Here is a 20,641-nt window from a genome sequence, read left to right on the forward strand (position 1 = left end):
TAGCCGCTAAGCCGCTAAGCCGCTAATAGCCGTGCTTCACAAGACGAAAAAACCGCAAGACGAAGAGACTCGCGGAACGGATTAATTTCGTCTTGCGAGGCACCACTGTGTATCCACTGTATCCCATCCACTGTGGGGGTGGGGGTGCGTGACTGACTGAGCCTTTTCTTCATGCTTCAGGGCAACCCCCCCAAAAAAAGTACTTCTTCACACACCATATAAACTATGGAATTCATTCCCACAATCATGGTCACCAACTTGGATGGCTTTAAAAGAATCGTTTTGCTTTCTTATATAACCGCCCAAAATCAAATGAATGGCAGCACTCAGATGTTAAAAGGTGGTGTGGTGATAGTAAGTATCCCGTGTTTTCTTCAGGATAAAGATAACGTAAGGTTTTGTTCTTTCGCTGTCACCCTCAGACAGTTCTTAACTTCTTAGTTAGGATAATCTAGTGAGAGGCATCTTCAAATGTCCATTTTTACCAAGAAACGGGTTGCCATACTCACAACTAATTTTTGCTGAATCACGCCCAGTGCCTAAAGTGAAAGAATGACCTTCGAAAGCTTCAAGGGTATAAATAAATAAAAAAATCCCAACGTATTGGCATGAATATTTAATTACTTTTAAACATTGCTACATAGTCATTATTTCAGTAGCACATGACTGGCTGGGAATATGGTCTGAAACAGCCCTGTGCATATTTCTGTGAGTGCATTTACAATTGCAAACATAGTTTATGAACTCGAGAGAGCAGAGGTCAAGATCTTGAAGAGTACCTAAATCACCTTCACTGGGTCCACTGACATTCAGGGAGAGCTGAGTGCCAGGTCTGACTCCTTCCGTCCAAGAATTAATGGGCTCATTACTAGCTAATATTTAAAAAGCTGAAATGTTCCTCTGGACACGCACCTTCAGGGATTGGCTGGCACCCTCGGTGTTCTATATAGAAGAAAGAACCCGGCCGCTGAAGTATTGTTCGTGGTGGGAAAGGACACTATTGGCAAGGTACATTAGAAAATAAGAAAATAACTGCTGGTTTGTTTAAAGAGAGGGCTTGCACAGTATAAACATTTGATATTTTGGAGATCCCTAAAGATAGACAGCTGAAGCAGACAGATCCCTGACAATACCAACATCCTCTCCAATATCATTTGTAAAAGGTAAGCTTTTTAAAATTATTTCATTCCCCACCAGGGTTACGACTCAGTCATAATTTGGATGAATTGTTCATGTTGCGAAATCTTTGTCCGCAACAAATAGAGAGAGAGAAACGACGGCCCAGATTTTCTCCTAAGAAAGTAAATCCCAACAATGCAACAATAAATGCAACTCGAATGAATCAGAGATGATATATTCAGCATTTTGAGAGACAGAATTGAATAAAACACTGTCTATAGATATTGTGCGATCGATATTGCCTTGGACTTTTCATCAGCACAGTGCCAAGAAGGGAAACGTGAACAGAAATCTGTGCATAAAGAGAATCTAGAGCGAGGAAAAGCTTTCTACTTTGATCTGTCCCCAGGAGCATGGGTGTGTTGTATTACAGTAGTAGGAAGGAAGGAAGGAAGGAAGGAAGGAAGGAAGGAAGGAAGGAGGTGCAAGATCCTTAATGTTGTTCCTTTTTCTGCCCCACTGATTGACAAATTGAATTGCCAGGTTAAGTTGCAAATATTGTCTGTTTAAAAGATGGTAGCATGCAATAACATGCCATATCTTTATTTAATATGCATATACAGTACTTTCAATATTTTTTAAAAAATGTGTTTTGTTTGAGCTTGTTTAATCTTTGCAAAGGCCTTTAGCTGTAAGCAATAAAAGTTTTCATTGACTTGTCCTGCACACATCTAGCTGTCCAAGATAGTAGACGGGGAGGCAGATTTCCACCTACACTTCAAGACAGACAGGAAGATGCACCCACATCTGAGCCTACCAGTTGGGATCACAACTGAACGCTTCGTATCCAGATGTGCATGAATGTGCGTTTGACTTGCACATGTGAACAGTGACAGCCAGTTCAGCAACAGAAACTGCGTATGGAAAGCTTGCCAGAACAGAGCTAATGCTGGAATATAATCTCCAAAGATACTTCCAGATTATATCAAATTGTTTGGAAGAGCACCAATATCTTTGGCTGTGGCACCCTGATTGATGTTTGCAAGCACACAGGCGTCCAAAATTTGCTGTGTTTGTAGTATTTGACCACAATCCAACACATAACTAGGCATATTTGAGCCAATTAAATTCAATGAGCCTTAATGTGCTTAATTTTGGGTTGGATTGTGTCCGCTCGAGGCGAGCTTTGCATATCACTGAAAAATAAACAAGTACCAAAATGTGTTTTCTGAAGTTAGAACCTGGGCCCTTGCCAAAGTGGTAATAATCCTCAACCCCCATTGCACAGTTGTTTTTCTGAGTGAAGGGTTCAGTATTTTGGTTCTGCCTGCTACTTTTCTGCTTAAAATACTCATTTACCCTCCCACTCACCCACCTCCTCTCAGGTCCCGTCCCCCCCCCCCCTGCTTATCAAACTAGGGATGGGGAGAGACTAAATTCAATTCACTTTGAACTTACCCAATTTTCTCTTTGCCTTGTGCCTTGGTCAGAGCCAGCTGGCACAGCTTTGAATTATTATTAAATTATTTATTCCATATTTGCAGTTTTACTATGTTAACTATAAGCCTGTTTGAGTCTTATGTGACAAGTGAGAAGTAAATATGTCAGTTGCAAGCAGTCCCTGGGCAGACCTCAAGACTCCTGCATCATCCTCCCATAGTTGTGGTATCATTCTGAACCAGCTCTGAACAAACTGCTAGAAGGTATCCGTTTACTAAATGTATGCCATGCCTTTCCTCCTGAAGGAACGCAGGGTAGGAAACACAAATGTGATAAAACAATAAAGACATCTTTAAAACATAAAAACCCCAATTCCGATACAGAGGCAGACTGGGAAAGTTGTCAACAGTGGTACAGTCATACCTCGGGTTGAAGTAGCTTCGGGATGAGTATTTTTGGGTTGCGCTCCACAGCGACCCAGATGTAACGGAGTGTGTTACTTTCAGGTTTCGCCGCTCGCGCATGCGCAGATGGTCAAAATGACATCACACGCATGCGCGGAAGCGGCGAATCGAGATGCGTGGACGTGTGGACGCGTTCAGGATGTGAACGGGGCTCCGGAACGGATCCCGTTCGCATCCAGAGGTACCACTGTACCTCGGGTTACAGACACTTCAGGTTACAGACTCTGCTAACTCAGAAATGTTACCTCAGGTTAAGAACTTTACTCCAGGATGAGAACAGAAATCAAGCTCCGGTGGCGCGGCGGCAGCAGGAGGCCCCATTAGCTAAAGTGGTGCTTCAGGTTAAGAACAGTTTCAGGTTAAGAACGGACCTCCGGAACGAATTAAGTTCTTAACCCAAGGTACCACTGTACTTAAAAGGCTTGTTGGAAGAGAAAGGTTTTTGGTAGGCATCAAAAACACAACAGATTTTTGTCTGATTTTTAAGAGGAAGAATTTGCAAAGGGTATGTGCCAGTCCTTGTATCGTGCAGAATGGACCTTCTGATAAGATGCTATCTGCAGGGCACAGTGATCAACTGGATATAAAAAGGGCAAAGTTGTTGAGCTTTCTTTGCAAAATCTAAAAATAAAAACAAAAAAGCCATTTTTAAGGAATTTCGGCAAAACCTACACTTCCGATATGGGTTGCCATACACCCGGATTTTCCCTGACATTTCAGAGGTTTCCGCCCAGATACTGTTTCCAACTGCCGAATCCCGGCTATGTCCAGGAAATTTCAGACAAATGGCAGCCCTAAGAACTTAGCCCAGGAGCTAATTGGCAGCCAGTGCAATTATAGGTCTTGTGAGGACACAAGCTAAGCTTTGGGGTGGGACTTGCATTTAATGAGATGGGCTGACATGGTTCATTTCTGAGTATGTGTCGACATGCTGGTACTTAACTTCCCAAGCCCTATGGACCTTTGGACTCTGGCGCCTGATGGAATGCCTGTTCCCAGTCTGACATCAACCTGCCCATGTGTTCCGATTGTCTTCAGAGGGCCTGCTGTCCAAAGTGAAGTGGATGGCAGGTCATGGGAACCTAGGAAGCTGCCCTATACCAATAATAATAATAATAATAATAATAATAATAATAATAATAATAATAATAATTTATTATTTATGCCCCGCCCATCTGGCTGGGTTTCCCCAGCCACTCTGGGCAGCTTTCAACAGAATATTAAAATACAACAACCTATTAAACATTAAAAGCTTCCCTAAACAGGGCTGCCTTCAAATGTCTTCTAAAAGTCTGGTACAGTGGTACGTCGCAAGACGAATGCCTCGCAAGACAAAAAACTCGCTAGACGAAAGGGTTTTTTGTTTTTTGAGCTGCTTCGCAAGACGATTTTCCCTATGGGCTTGCTTCGCAAGACGGAAACGTCTTGCAAGTTTGTTTCCTTTTTCTTAACACCGTTAATACAGTTGCGACTTGACTTCGAGGAGCAACTCATAGAACACGGTGTGGTAGCCTTTTTTGAGGTTTTTGAAGACTTTGGTGATTTTTGAAGCTTTTCCAAAACTTTCCCGACACCGTGCTTCGCAAGACGAAAAAAATCGCAAGACAACAAAACTCGCGGAACGAATTAATTTCGTCTTGCGAGGCACCACTGTAGTTGGTTTTCTCTTTGACATCTGGTGGGAGGGCGTTCCACAGGGCGGGTGCCACTACCGAGAAGGCCCTCTGCCTGCTTCCCTGTAACTCAAGAATTGAACCTAAGACCTTCTGCATGTAAGGTAATTGTTCCACCACCACTGAGCTACGCCCTTCCCCAAAGTCAGTAGAGGGTTTCCTCTTGTGGTACCCCATTCCTCCCCAAGGGAAGATCAGCTTCCACTGAATTATTTTTATTTATTTCCTTAAACATTTATACCCCACCTTTACCCCAGGAAGCCGATAATTGGCTGTCAGAAACGGTGTCCAAGTGAAAATCAGCAGTGTTGTTTTTGCCGATTTCCCTTAAAAATGGCTCAAAAACTTAATTTTTTTATTTTTTATTTTTGAGAATTTGCAAAAAAAGAAAGAAAGAAAGAAAGAAAGAAAGAAAGAAAGAAAGAAAGAAAGAAGGGGGTGTCAACAGTTTTCTGTCCAGATTTTCACTTTTTGAAATATGGCAACCCTAGAGGAAGGTGATAAATTAACCATTTAAAACAGCCCTTGCAATATAACAATGAAACACTAAAGATGCAATCCTAACCACAGTTGCTGTGCACACTGGACAGGGCAAAAGGTGAGGGTAGGCAAATCATTGCACCAGCTCGGAACTTGCAAAGCAATCAGGCCTGTTGTTGTTGTTGTTGTTTAGTCGTTTAGTCGTGTCTGACTCTTCGGGACCCCATGGACCAGAGCACGCCAGGCACTCCTGTCTTCCACTGCCTCCCGCAGTTTGGTCAAACTCATGCTGGTAGCTTCAAGAACACTGTCCAACCATCTCGTCCTCTATCTTCCCCTTCTCCTTGTGCCCTCCATCTTTCCCAACATCAGGGTCTTTTCCAGGGAGTCTTCTCTTCTCATGAGGTGGCCAAAATATTGGAGCCTCAGCTTCAGGATCTGTCCTTCCAATGAGCACTCAGGGCTGATTTCCTTAAGAATGGATAGGTTTGATCTTCTTGCAGTCAATCGGGCCTACATCAGGTCAAATGCCCAACTAAGGAGATTGCAGGCTGGCTCAGCCCCTTCTTCCCCCCATTTTCGGGCTTTTCACCGGTTCTGCTGTTGGGATCCTGCCAGCAGCAGTTACACACACACACACACACACACACACACACACACACACACACACTTACCTTCCTTAAAGAATTTTGCATCACAGTTCTCCGGTCAAGTAATAATGTTCCAGGCATTTACTCTCTGGAACCTTCAGCATGAATTTCCCTGCTGCTTTGAATCCTATTGGATCTTACGCTTTCCCAGATGTCTTATTCTGTCTTGCAAACCATCCTCACAGTTGTCTGTTGAAAGGTAGTGCATAGATTTGATATTTTAAAAATAAAAATAAATGGTAAGACACCAGGCTCGATGGCTGACAAGAAATCAGCTAATTTAAAATATTGCTTGTTTTTTCTTTGTTGGGTGACAGAGTTGCACATCATTACTTGAGTAAGAGTGTTGGCGGAAGCAATTACTGAATGAGAGACACCGGGATCATCTGCACACCACAGCAGTCTGGGAATCTGACAACAAAGAAGCAGTAAGATCTGTGACTGAAATATCAGTTGTCCATAAATATGTCTATGAATAATTCTCAAAATGTATTTTTGGACCCAAGTCCAAACAGATTTCAGGTCAATGTCATTAATGAAAGCCATGACAATACAGTACAATCTCAAGGCGATCCCGACTCACAACGCTACGAAGAGACTTCTTTTGCAGACGATGTCAGTAATAGACTCCGAGTCGGCTACAGGCCTGAAAACAGAGAATTATATGACAATTTCTTTCAAAACGGAGATGCTTCTAAAACAGATGGGAATTTTCACCCTTATGATACCCACAGCAACACGTATTACCTGAAAACATTTGGTCATAATACAATGGATGCCGTGCCTAAGATTGGTTACTACCGAAACACTGGCAGCGTCAGTGGGGTCAAAATTAACAGACCAAGTTTGATGGACATCCACGAACAGCTGGCAAAGGTATGTCAAAGAAAGAAAAGACAGATAATCTCTTTTGTTCTTCTGAATAGTTATTGGTAACATAACCCGTATAGCTGCAACTGAGAGGGCATTAAGAATGACCATACTTGTAGCTCAGTCCAATTCATATTTACTCAGATGGAAGTCTATATTTAATGGCAGGGGCAGTGATCTCGATATTGTGGAATACAACTCCCATCATTCCTGACCATTGACCACCCTGGTTGGGACCGATGGGAGTTGTAGTCCACATCTGGATGGCACTATATTGGGTATCCCTGTTCTATGGGGCCCACTGCCAGGTATGCATGCATAAAATTGAAATCTGGTATGCTTAGCTGTGAGCTGGGTTAATTAAATTCAGTGGGACCTAAATCCCCAACTTTCTCTGGAGTTCTATGTATGTAAATAAGCACCCATGGTTTTATGTAATAAAGCAAGGCTTTTAAAAAAAGAAGCAGCTTGCAATCAGCTTAACACAAAGTTCTAGTTCTCAGTAATGTAGTAACTGTTCAGGTGGAGCTTCACATAATATACAGATAATAAGCATGTCAGGGGAAAAGCTGTAGAGCTCTGGATTTCTGGATTTCAGGAACTGCTTCATGGATAATTCCATAGTGGGAAGGGTCCTAAGATTAAAAAATATGAAGCCCACTGATGTAAAACAATAGATTCTGTTTATCAGTTAGCATAGGGTTGATCCAAAATTCATATATATATATATATATATATATATATATATATATATATACAGTTTCTTTAATGTAACGTATCCCATGCAGCACTAAGTTAAAGTCACTCAGCCATATTCTTATTTCAGTAGCAAAATGCTTTGCGCCAATGAACACATAAGCAGGTTGCCAGTGACTTTATTGTAAAATAAATAAAGCATTCTGATGCTCAATGAGTTTCCATTGGCACAACTGTTGCAGTGGATTCCTGTGTTGCACAACATTAAAATTCACCTGTCCGTTAGCACAAGAGCCCTTGAACTAGCAGACAGAGAACACTGAATACAGCCCCATATGCTTTCAAGCTATTTCTGAACTGTTTGAGAATTCTCGTCCTCCCCTGTAGAATATGCCATGAAACACACACACACACACACACACTCAAAATTTGCCACCAAAAATAGCATGGAGAATTTTTAGAGGCCATGGATATATGAATATATCTCTAGAAAATTCACACCATCCAAGATTCTGTCTCTTTCAAGTCCCTAATGAAATGAGAAAATGATATGTAGAGAAAAAGTCTTGGCATGCCTTGGCAGAACTATGTTGTATTCCATGCGAGCGGGAAAGCTGGAGATTCGCTTGTTTTCTCCTATTTTGCATGATTTGTTATAGTTTTGCTAATTACAGAAGGGAGCTATCCAGGTCCTGAAGCCCAGCCTCCAACCACTGAAAATCTCATTTGCTTTGGTGTCTTATTTGCAGCTGGCATTGTCCATATCTTCACATAAATGCCAGAACCTTGCTTTCTTTTAAAAGGGGGAAAGCTGAGATTTTCAGATTGCTGTATCCCTCATCAGGGATATTTCCTGTCTTCCTGTGCATATTTCCTGTCTTCCTGTGGAACCACAGGCTAGACACGCTCCCGTTCCTTTCATCTGAAAGACAATCATACTAAATACCTTTTAAAATAATTTTTGTCGTTGTTTAGAACATTGCGGTGACTTCTGGTTCAGTTGACAAATTCGCCAAAGCAGATGGCAATACAGAAGAAGCTGAATCCAACAAGGAAGAAGAAACCAAAGGAGGCTTTGTGAAATTTGGATGGGTGAAAGGGGTCCTGGTAAGCAAAATATATATCCTAGAAGAGACCCCAAGGGTCATCTAGTCTAACCTCTTGTGCTGCAGGAATCCCCACTAAAGCATCTATGACAGATGGCCATCCAACCTCTGCTTAAAAACCGTGGTGTAGTGGTTAAGAACAGTAGTCTCGTAATCTGGTGAACCAGGTTCGCGTCTCCGCTCCTCCACCTGCAGCTGCTGGGTGACCTTGGGCCAGTCACACTTCTTTGAAGTCTCTCAGCCCCACTCACATCGCAGAGTGTTTGTTGTGGGGGAGGAAGGGAAAGGAGAATGTGAGCCACTTTGAGACTCCTTAAAGGGAGTGAAAGGCGGGATATCAAATCCAAAGTCCATTCCACTGTTGAACAGCTCTTGCTGTCAGAAAGTTCTTCCTGGTTTTTAGTCAGAATCTCCTTTCTGGAGACTTGAAGTCACCAGAAGTCCTACCCTCTGGGGCAGGAGAAAACAAGCCTGATCCACCTTCCACATGACAGCCCTTTAGAAATTTGAAGGAGGCTATCATATCTCCCCTCAGTCTCCTCTTTTCCAGGCTAAACATACATAACTCCCTCAACTGTTCCTCACAAGGCTTGGTTTCCAAACCCTTGATCATCTTAGTTGCCCTCCTCTGCACATGCAATTGCTTGTGCTGGAGTTTACTTGCTCCAGTTAGTTTATCAGGGTTTGTGTTTTTTGCTTTGCATCTCCCCCTCCCTCTCTCTCAATGGGCAGCTTCAATTAGCACTCATATACAGTGGTACCTCGGGTTACATACGCTTCAGGTTACATAATTTGTACAGGTTACTTTGCTTCAGGATGAGAACAGAAACCGTGCTCCGGCGGCACAGTGGCAGCAAGAGGCCCCATTAGCTAAAGTGGTGCTTCAGGTTAAGAACAGTTTCAGGTTAAGTATGGACCTCTGGAATGAATTAAGTACGTAACCTGAGGTACCACTGTATGTCTTTTTTGGGGGGGGGAGGGACGCGGGTGGTGCTGTGGGTTAAACCACAGAGTGTAGGACTTGCTGATCAGAAGGTCATGGTTCGAATCCCTGTGATGGGGTGAGCTCCTGATGCTCGGTCCCTGCTCCTGCCAACTTAGCAGTTGGGAAGCACGTCAAAGTGCAAAGACGTGGCTTAGTCATGCTGGCCACATGACCCGGAAGCTGTACGCTGGCTCCCTCGGCCAGTAAAGCGAGATGAGCGCTGTAACCCCAGAGTCGGCCATGACTGGACCTAATGATCAGAGGTCCCTTTACCTTTATGTCTTTTAAAAATGTCATTTAAAGCACTGCTCTGACAGTTGTCTCCACATGTTCTATTATGAACAGTGTAACTGTTTGCACTGCCCCACTATCCAACCCACCCAGACTCTTTCCTCAAGTGGCAGAAAATCCATGAAGGATTCTCTGTGCGTTCAGCGAAATGTGGAAAGATTTCCCCTGATCAAGATGTGAAGATCTCAGGCTACAGCTAGTAGGGTTGGGGGGAAATGAGGGTGGGCCTAACTTGCATGACACCATTTGCAGCAAATGCCTTAACACAACATGAAGGGCCGCTGGTCATTGCTGTTGCTGGTTGTGTTATGACCACTTTCATATTTGACTGTTATGGTCTCTTAGCCTTGGTAAACATTTCCACTGAACTGATCATAGTCTTCAAAACCATAGGTTATTTTTAGACACGGAAAACTCTTGCATTCTGCAATTACATGGTGATGCAATTGTCTTTGTTTATAATTTAGGTGAGATGCATGCTGAATATCTGGGGCGTGATGCTCTTCATCCGACTCTCCTGGATTGTAGGTCAAGCTGGAATTGGTATGTATTTTTAAAAGTATATTTTTCCACTATATGAAGCAGAAACAGGAGAAATTTTCAACAAAGATGATTAGCCTTTAAATTAAAGTGTGAATGGGTATAATAGTACACATTTGTTTAACATCTTTTTTATAATTATAAAAAAACAATTTTGTGTAAATTGCTATCATTAAAAGGAACAGACATGTGAATACTTTCAAAATTATGCTTTGTCTCAAACTAAATCCTACTTTGACATTAATGGGCCTAAGTTTGTCATGCCCATTAACTTTGATGGGCCTACTCTGAGAAAGGCTAGCATTGAATGCAACTCTATTAAATCGATCAGGACTAATAACCTAATGTGCCAACCATCAGATTATGGAGCAGGATTTACTTATCATACCTTCATCTAGCTTTTCAGACAAAAACCTTGTCTATTCCAAAAGCGGTTTCTTGTGTCAATCTAATATTCAGTACAGTGGTACCTCGCAAGACGAATGCCTCGCAAGACGAAAAACTCGCAAGACGAAAGGGTTTTTGGTTTTTTGAGTTGCTTCGCAAGACGAATTTCCCTATGGGCTTGCTTTGCAAGACGAAAACGTCTTGCAAGTTTGTTTCCTTTTTCTTAAAACCGTTAATACCCAGGATGCATTGCTTGAAGAGGTTCAGTTGCGACTTGACTTCGAGGAGCAACTCATAGCACGCGGTGTGGTAGCCTGCTGGAGAATGTTGGGGCCACTTCTTAAAATTACTGCAGACTTAATACAGTGGTGCTTCGCAAGACGAAAAATTCGCAAGACGAAAAAACTCGCAGAACGAATTAATTTCGTCTTGCGAGGCACCACTGTACTGTGTTGGTGGCAAGCACTGTATATAAATGAAAATCACGTACCTTACAGTTTGGCACTGTAACAGTGTCTTTATAGCCATACATTTTGAATTGTTTGACTATTTTTGTGAGCTTTTTAAGAGTCTGGTTCTCACAAACAGCAAACGGAGGCCATCCAACCATTTCTAGACTGTACATGTCCCATTCCAAACTGCAGGTGGGAAAATCACATGGCCGAATGCTTCGGCCTGAAAAGCAAATAAATCACAGCTTATAGAAAACTACCGCATCAGCGGGAGGGAAAGGCGAGAACCATTCTTCTTACATCAAGTTTTCCCTGTGTTAAATTGTTTCCTCACCTTTTGTGGGGCAGCAATCCATCATATACTGTAAAACCCACACCCTTTGAAGTCTGAAGCAATGCAGTCTAGAGACAGGGTTACTCCTATTTGTGGGCAATGGGGCTCAGTACACCCTGTACTTTTCTTCTTCTTTGGCGATCACTTGTAGCCAAGTAAGATCGTCTTCCATGAACACGGTGTTAACAGTGAGTCTGTAAGTGACTGTGGAGGACAATTCTGGATCCACACATCCTTCGACAGTGGGGACGTAGGTTTCCGGGCGGGAGTTGATCACGGTGAGGGTTTGCCAAGCGTGCCTTTCTCTTAGCTCATTTCTCCCTTTCGTCCTGAGTTCGAGAGCCTTCAAAGCCCATGACACCTTTGGTAAAGGTTGTTCTCCAACTGGAGCGCTCACAGGCCAGTGTTTCCCAGTTGTCTGTGTTTATATTACATTTTTAAAGATTTGCCTCGAGAGAGTCTGTAAACATCTTTTGTTGACCACCAGTATTACGCTTTCCATTTTTAAGTTCGGAATACAGTGGACGCTTGGGTTGCGAATGTGATCCGTGTGGGATGCACGTTCGCAACCCGCAGCATCCGCAACCCGCAGCGGCATGTCTGCACACGCGCAGGTTGCAATTCGGCGCTTCTGCGCATGCGCAAAGCACGATTTAGTGCTTCTGCACATGCGCAATCACCAAAACCCAGAAGTAACCCGTTCTGGTACTTCCAGGTTTCGGCGGTCCGTAACCAAAAAAAAAAAACGCAACCTGAAGCGTCTGTAACTCGAGGTATGACTGTAAAGTAGTTACTTTGGAAGACGATAATCAAAGCACAAATTTTCCCCTCAGAGGTTTACCCCTTAAGGAGCTACAATGCCCATTACCTTTAACAAACTGCAGTGCTCAGAGTTCTCGGGGAAGGCAGTGTGATTTAAATGTGCTGTAAAAGTAGAGGATATATTCAGCCTGGGTCTATAGCAGTGAGGTTCCTAAGAGACTCCCCCAGAAGCCTAGTTGCTCCAGGCAGAGGTCAATATAGAAAGAGTAGCCTAATAACATTAAGTTTCAGATCCACTGGTCTACACTATCATTCCCTATGTGTGCCCAAAGGAAAAACAACATATACAATTATAATGAAGAGCATGGGGTTTTTGGTACCCACCCTGTATTAACCAGGTAGGTGTATGAAACTAAGGCATCTGAAGGCAGCCCTGTTCAGGGAAGTTTTTCATGTTTGATGTCGTATTGTGATTTAATTTGTTGGCAGTCACCCAGAGTGGCTGGGGGAGCCCAGTTGGATGGATGGCATATAAATAACAATAACAACAACAACAACAGCAACAGCAGCAACAACAACAACAACATCAACATCAACTGATCTGCTCTAAGCAGCTTAAACAAGTGTAACACATAGTCGACAATGTATGCATTCAACGTGTGTTTTGATTTTCCTTTAATCTGGCAGAGGCACTTTCATACATACATACATACATACATACATACATACATACATACGTATTTTACTTGTATGCCACCTTTCCACAATTCAAACTATGCTCAAGGTGGCTTGCAACATGAAAAAATACATAACCACAACATAGTCATAAACAATAAATAAAAATAAAAAATATGAAACCAAAATATTTCTTTATTATTTTTATATTCTTTTCTTTTTCCTTTTTCTTTCTGGCTCTTTTTCTTCTCACTTTTCCTTTTGATAAGATACTTAGATTACTGTTTTAGTTTAGGGGGGGGAAGAGATTTGATAAGAAGCTCTGAATTCTTCTTTATATTCTAGTAAAAAATTATTTTAAAAATAAACAAGAAATAAAACATTTAAAAATATGTAACCAAACTGAACAATTTTCACATAAAGCACAGCACAATCTAAAATAAAGCTAAAAAACCAACTGCAATAGCAGCATCAACACCCCCTCCAGCAGCAACCCCCCCCCCAAAAAAACCAATGCTCCGGCGGTACATATATGACTGTACACTATTGCTGATGCAGCACCTATGGGGGGTGGGGCAGATCTCCTTTGGCCTGAGAGCTGCATTCACCTTTGGTCAGTCCTCCGGGGGCTGCATACTGGGAATGGGTGTGGCCAACTCAGACTTCACTTGTAGAGAAAGGCATTTCCTTGGGCATTTAGACTCCCCTTTCAAAACAACAGGGTGGGGTGGGTTTAGAAGCTTACCTTCTCATTGCAAGGTGCTTCTGATGAATAGTAAAGGTAAAGGTAATGGGACCCCTGACCATTAGGTCCAGTCGTGACCGACTCTGGGGTTGTGGCGCTCATCTCACTTTACTGGCTGAGGGAGCTGGCATACAGCTTCCGGGTCATGTGGGCAGCATGACTAAGTCACTTCTGGCGAACCAGAGCAGTGCACGGAAACGCCATTTACTTTCTCTCCAGAGCGGTACCTATTTATCTACTTGCACTTTGACGTGCTTTTGAACTGCTAGGTTGGCAGGAGCTGGGACCGAGCAACGGGAGCTCACCCCATCGCGGGATTCGAACCGCCGACCTTCTGATCGGCAAGTCCTAGGCTCTGTGGTTTTACCCACAGCGCCACCCACGTCCCGTTTGATGAATGAACGAATACCTTCTGATGAATACCCAGCTGCTATTTGCTCTAGGAGGCAAGCTGCCATTAGCATCAAATGCATCTCTCCCTGAAACCAAAGCACATTTTGCACTGTAGAAGGAATGTTGGGTCATTTTAGATGGCGCTCCAACTACAGCAGCACTAACACAAGAATCAGGATACAGTACGATCGATTGAAAGAACGCCGTTTCTATTTTTGCAGACGGTATAAAAGGTAAACGCAATGCCTTTTTATATGGCCCATTTCTGCAAGAGAATTTGCAAAACATTGCCTTTAAAAAGCAATTCACATGTTAACTAGACAGTGTGTTTTTAATGGACTGAACCAAAATCTTAGAATCACAATCAGTATGTATGACGTGTGTGAGACTATCTGCTCATTGTTGTGCAATCTATCGCAGAAAAAAAATTATGAGGAGCTGATGCAGGGTGTTTCCTGTCAACAACAGCTGCCTTCATGTTTAGCGGGGAAATAACATCTTTGTTGGGAGAACAACACCATCCTACAGACTTGCAAAATAACAGGAATAATCAGTGCTTTTTTCTAAAAAAATGTTTAGGGGTAATCTCATTTTGATTCAAGAAAATCACCATTTTATAGTTCAAATTGGGGGAAATAAATACAGTAATTGTACAAAAGTACAAAGATTCACAAAATGTTTAGGGGTATGCATGCCCCTGTGTCCCCCCAGCACTGGGAATATTAAACCCAGCCACCTCAAAATCACTGAAAGTAAACTTTGAACAATATCTAATTGACACACAAGCTTCCTGATAAAATGAAGATGATGTCAGATAGACTTCACCTAAATGCTTTTGCAGCCCAAGTTTTGTTGATGATGTACACACACTCTATTTTACTCCTAAGGGGCTGGGACCCCCGAAGTGAAATCTGTTTTCTTTAGAAAACATGCAGTTCAGTTGCGCTCAGACGGCAAGAACTCCTGGTTAAAATGAACCATATTTTTTTAGTAAAAAAGGCAAAAGCTTTGTGGATGTGAACAAGCCAGCTGGAGCAAAGACATTTATAAATTGTCTTTCTACAGGGAGCAGAAAGTGTACCTAAGTACAGTCGTGCCTTGGTTTTTGAATGGAATCCATTCCGGAAGTCCATTCGACTTCTGAAAACGTTCGAAAACCAAGGCGTGGCTTCTGATTGGCTGCAGGAGCTTCCTGCAGCCAATCGGAAGCCGTGGAAGCCCCGTCGGACGTTTGAGTTCCAAAAGAGCGTTCGCAAACCAGAACACTCACTTCCGGGTTTGCGGCGTTCGGGAGCCAAAACATTTGAGTCACAAGGTGTTTGCAAACCTAGGTACGACTGTACCAGAAGGATTTGGATGAATGCTAGATTCTGAGATGATTGGGAGACAGCAATGACAGGGAAGGCTTCTCCACACATAACTGAGTTGTTGTTGTTTTCTGAACATGAACACCAGCTGCACTGGGATTATGGGTAAGGATTGTACCCAGTGGTGGCTGGTGGTGTAGGGACTAGTAGGGTGCAAGACAGGAGTACCAACAGTTGGTGGAGCAGAGCCACTGAAAGATGGAGCCAGAGCCAACAAATTATAATTTTGCCCCCATCCTCTCCCCGCCCCCCCAATTGAGATCGCTGAAGGCAATTCTTAAGAGGAGGAATTCTCTGAATCATAGCTCTGTGAAGGGAACAGAGTTCTCCTAAGAACTCTCAGCACCCTTAACAAACTACAGTTCCCAGGATTCTTTGCGGGAAGCCATGACCGTTTAAATGATACTGCTCTAGACGTATAGTGCAGATGGGGCTTTCGCTCCAAAGGCATTTTGTTGGAATAAGGATTTCTGTATGTGTATTTGAGCTATATGGGGGGGGGGACCCCTGCAATTAGGCTTTGAAACCTTAAGGTTTAATCCTGTGCATGCTTTGTTGTTGTTTAGTCGTATCCAACTCTTCGTGACCCCACGGACCAGAGCATGCCAGGCACTCCTGTCTTCCACTGCCTCCCGCAGCTTGGTCAAACTCATGTTAGTAGCTTCGAGAACACTGTCCAACCATCTCGTCCTCTGCCGTCCCCTTCTCCTTGGGCCCTCCATCTTTCCCAATATCAGGGTCTTTTCCAGGGAGTCTTCTTCTCATGAGGTGGCCAAAGTATTGGAGCCTCAGCTTCAGGATCTGTCCTTCCAGTGAGCACTCAGGGCTGATTTCCTTAAGAATGTGTAGGTTTGATCTTCTTGTAGTCCATGGGACTCTCAAGAGTCTCCTCCAGCACCAACATTCAAAAGCATCAATTCTTCAGTGATCAATCTTCTTTATGGTCCAGCTCTTCCATACATAATTGGTATATACATCTTGTTAATACAGTGGTACCTCGGGTTACAGACGCTTCAGGTTACATACGCTTCAGGTTACAGACTCCGCTAATCCAGAAATAGTGCTTCAGGTTAAGAACTTTGCTTCAGGATGGGAACAGAAATTGTGCTCCGGCGGCGCAGCAGCAGGAGGAGGCCCCATTAGCTAAAGTAGTGCTTCAGGTGAAGAACAGTTTCAGGTTAAGTACGGACCTCCGGAGCGAATTAAGTACTTAACCCGAGGTACCACTGTCAATAAATAAATGAATGAATGAGGAGGAAGAGGTTCCTAGGGGTTTGTTTCACTATGGAAAGGGTCGCCAACCTTTTTGAACTAGTGCCCTCAATCTCCTTGTGCCCTCAATCTTCAGAGTCTTTTCCAGGGAGTCTTCTCTTCTCGTGAGGTGGCTAATGTATTGGAGCCTCAGCTTCAGGATGTGTCCTTCCAGTGAGCACTCAGGGCTGATTTCATACTTACCCGAGAGGAAGTCTCACTGAACTCAGTGGAACTTGTTTCTAAGCAGGCATGTACAGGTTCACACAGCGAAAGAACTTTTGCTATTTAGAGGAGAATGGCTTGGCAGGAAACGTGCTGGAATAAATGAAGGGGAGACGGGAAGTTTTCTTCATCTCCACAGCATTACATGTTTGCACCTGGCACTGTGCCTGACAAAAGGGTGCTTGCCGGTTTTATGATGCATACCAAATGAGGCCTTGCAGCTGGAAGCACATATAAGTATATGCCTTGCCATGAAAACTCCACATCTTAACATTGCCAAGACTTTGCTCAGGGGTTTCATGCAAAATTAGTTCCTTTTTTAAGGGTAGTTTAGTAACTTATTGCCATTATCAAGAAGCATTACTTTGTTCCGAGGTATGAAAATAGCCACGGGCAAGAGCCATTCATTTTAATGTTATTTAATGCCCTTACAACTGGGGTTTTTAATCTAAACTTTAATCAGAGCTTGGCGTTACTTTGTAACAAGAGCTATCACAATGGCTCTGCTTCCGCCGCCCCACATTTAATTCCAAAAGTATAATTTGCTAGTATTCAGAATTTGGGTGATATGCTCCCCAATCTTGTCCCTGTGCTGCCTCATCACCAAATACCGGTGATATGCTCCCAGGCACCTATGTGTGGTTATAACATTTGAATCTTTTGTACACATCTAAATCCACTGTGTACATAAGCCCAAATCACTTGGTCAGTTCCCAGATTGTGGGGTGGTTGTTGTTGATGTAATTTGGTTTTGCATGCATTGGATTGTGTGCGCCTATTCAAACATAATGTCTAGGTATGGATGTCTAGGAATCATAGAGTTGGAATAGACCTCAAGGGCCATCGAGTCCAACCCCCTGCCAAGCAGGAAACACCATCAGAGCACTCCTGACATATGGTTGTCAAGCCTCTGCTTAAAGACCTCCAAAGAAGGAGACTCCACCACACTCCTTGGCAGCAAATTCCACTGTCGAACAGCTCTTACTGTCAGGAAGTTCTTCCTAATGTTTAGGTGGAATCTTCTTTCTTGTAGTTTGGATCCATTGCTCTGTGTCCGCTTCTCTGGAGCAGCAGAAAACAACCTTTCTCCCTCCTCTATATGACATCCTTTTATATATTTGAACATGGCTATCATATCACCCCTTAACCTCCTCTTCTCCAGGCTAAACATGCCCAGCTCCCTTAGCCGTTCCTCATAAGGCATCGTTTCCAGGCCTTTGACCATTTTGGTTGCCCTCCACTGGAAATGTTCCAGTTTGTCAGTGTCCTTCTTGAATGATGGGGGCAGGTTCCTGGAGGGATGTGCTGGGTGGGAGGAGCCACAATCTTGCTCCCTCCTGCACATAGGGAGATAATAAATGGTATGATCCAGATGTGGCTCATTTATTGCATTGCTTTGCTCGGGACTTTAAAATGGTTTGTCCCATTCTGAAGCAGGCTACTGCACTGTGGAGAAATTGCTGCTACCAGTGCCACAAAATTATTTTATTTTTCCATGTATAAGATGAGGTTTTTCGCTTTAAAAAATTAGTTTAAAAATGGGGGTCGTCTTGTACATGGAACATGGGCATCTGGGGGGATTTTTTAAATATTTAAGCTATGGGTAGGCTAACTAAGGCCCGGGGGCTGGATGCGGCCCAATTGCCTTCTGAATCCAGCTCATGGACGGTCCAGGAATCAGCGTTTTTTACATGCGTAGAATGTGTTCTTTTATTTAAAACACATCTCTGGGTTATTTGTGGGGCCTGCCTGGTGTTTTTACAGGAGTAGAATGTGTGCTTTTATTTAAAATGCATCTCTGGGTTATTTGCGGGGCATAGGAATTGGTTCATTTCCCCCCAAAAAATATAGTCCGGCCCCCCACAAGGTCTGAGGGAGTGTGGACTGGCCCATAGCTGGAAAAGTTTGCTGACCCCTGAATATGTCCGGGATTTTGGCTCGGGCAGGCTGAGACGGTCCCTCCTGCTGCCTTCCCCCCTTTCTCCTCCCCCTCCGGGCTGCATGCTGGCAACTGGCTTGCCTCCTGAAGCCCCCACCGGCTTGACCATAGGAGCTGCCTCTGCTGCTGCCACCGCCGCTGCTGAGAGCTGCCTCAGCTACCTCTCCTTGCCCTTCTTTCCTTTTCCCCCTCTTCCCCTCTCAAACTCCCACCCTTCCCCAAGCCAGCTCACCCCCTTCCTCATCTCAGTTTGCTCGATGGCATGGCCCAGAGCAAAATGGGTATTCCATTCCCCTGCCGCTTCCTCAACATCCTCCCTGGGAGCCTCCTTCTCCGCCGCCACAGCTGCCGCCGAGGGGGAGTGTGTGGTGTCCCACTGCTTCTGCACTTTGCTTCTGCACTATGGTACACTACATGCTCCTCATGCAATTGCCCCCCAAAAAGATAAACAACTTGCTGCCGCCATCGCAGATCATCCAGCTTTTCACTTCTATTTTAGGGTTTTGTTTTCTTAATTTTGGGTTCAAAAAATATAGGGGTCATCTTATACATGGGGTGTCTTGCACATGGAAAAGTACAGTGGTACGTTGGGTTAAGAATTTAATTTGTTCCAGAGGTCCGTTCTTAACCTGAAACTGTTGTTAACCTGAGGTACCACTTTAGCTAATGGAGCCTCCTGCTGCCGCCGCACCGCTGCTACATGATTTCTGTTCTCATCCTGAAGCAAAGTTCTTAACCTGAGGTACTATTTCTGGGTTAGCGGAGTCTGTAACCTGAAGCGTCTATAACCCGAGGTACCACTGTACGGTATTAGTTATTAAAATATGATCAACAGATACCACATGTTGCTGAGCAACATGAAGGCAAGAGAAGTCTGCAAGCAGCTTGCAATCAATATGTTGACTGAGGAGGAGACAACAGATGGAGCAGGCAGATAAGTGAAGCAAAGCTGTCGCTATAATGGAACTAGCCAGGTTTTTTGCCCCGGGCGAAGCCTCCAGAGGGGCGCCATTGAGGCTCCCTGCCTCTGTGTGTGTGTGTGTGTGTGTGTGTGTGTGTGTGTGTGTGTATGCAAATGTGAGTCGGGGGTTCCAGGCTGGGTCTTTGACCTGGATGAAATAAAGCCTAATTTTGTTAGCTGCAAGGGATGAATGCGAACAAACACAGGTACTCAGGCTTGTAGCCAACTAAATCAAGGCACACTTAGAGTAACTTATATGAGCACAACATAACTTCCCCTCCATCTTCTCCTCCACAGCACCCCAAAGTTTGCTGTGGTGGTTTCTCCAACCCCCCAGAACAGAGCTGGGGGTGGTGCAGGGGGCACATGAGGGGAGAGAGAAGTTCCAATGCATTCATGTAGGTTTTTCCATGTGCCCAATTATTTAGTTGGATACAGACCCTATGCTTTGTCTCCTACTGCTGCTCCCATTGATTACAATATGGTTATTTAACCAAAATTTGCCAAGTGCTATACAGAACATTAAGAGGATCTGATTCCTAACCTAATAATAATAATAATAATAATAATAATAATAATAATAATAATAATTTATTTATACCCTGAGGCCATTTAGGGATTTAAAGGTCACACTAACACTTTGAATTGTGCTCAGAAACATACTGGGACCCAATGAAGGTCAATAACAACAACAACAATCATAATCATAATCATAATCATAATCATCATCATTTATTTATACCAGCCACTGTGGGCGGCTTCCAACAGAATTTTAAAAACACAATAAAACATCAGACATTAAAAACTTTCCTAAACAGGGCTGCCTTCAGATGTTT

The 20,641-nt window shown here is 43.5% G+C and overlaps 1 protein-coding gene across 4 annotated transcripts in view; it reads left to right on the forward strand.

The window, feature by feature from the left end:
- The first annotated feature begins 918 nt into the window (after positions 1 to 918).
- Positions 919 to 20,641, forward strand: part of SLC12A1 (solute carrier family 12 member 1) — a 79,240-nt gene continuing 59,517 nt past the window's right edge. For 3 of the 4 annotated variants that reach the window (XM_028706049.2, XM_028706052.2, XM_028706051.2), the window contains exons 1-4: positions 932 to 1,163; positions 6,144 to 6,702; positions 8,368 to 8,499; positions 10,242 to 10,317. In XM_028706049.2, coding sequence (XP_028561882.2) covers positions 6,292 to 6,702; positions 8,368 to 8,499; positions 10,242 to 10,317 — 619 coding nt within the window. In that variant the 5' untranslated portion in view covers positions 932 to 1,163; positions 6,144 to 6,291. Of the gene's footprint in view, positions 1,164 to 6,143; positions 6,703 to 8,367; positions 8,500 to 10,241; positions 10,318 to 20,641 lie in introns of all 4 variants that reach the window. The other variant, XM_028706050.2, reaches the window with a different exon arrangement.

The sequence above is a fragment of the Podarcis muralis genome, chromosome 14 (assembly GCF_964188315.1).
Source record: "Podarcis muralis chromosome 14, rPodMur119.hap1.1, whole genome shotgun sequence".
NCBI lineage: Eukaryota > Metazoa > Chordata > Lepidosauria > Squamata > Lacertidae > Podarcis > Podarcis muralis.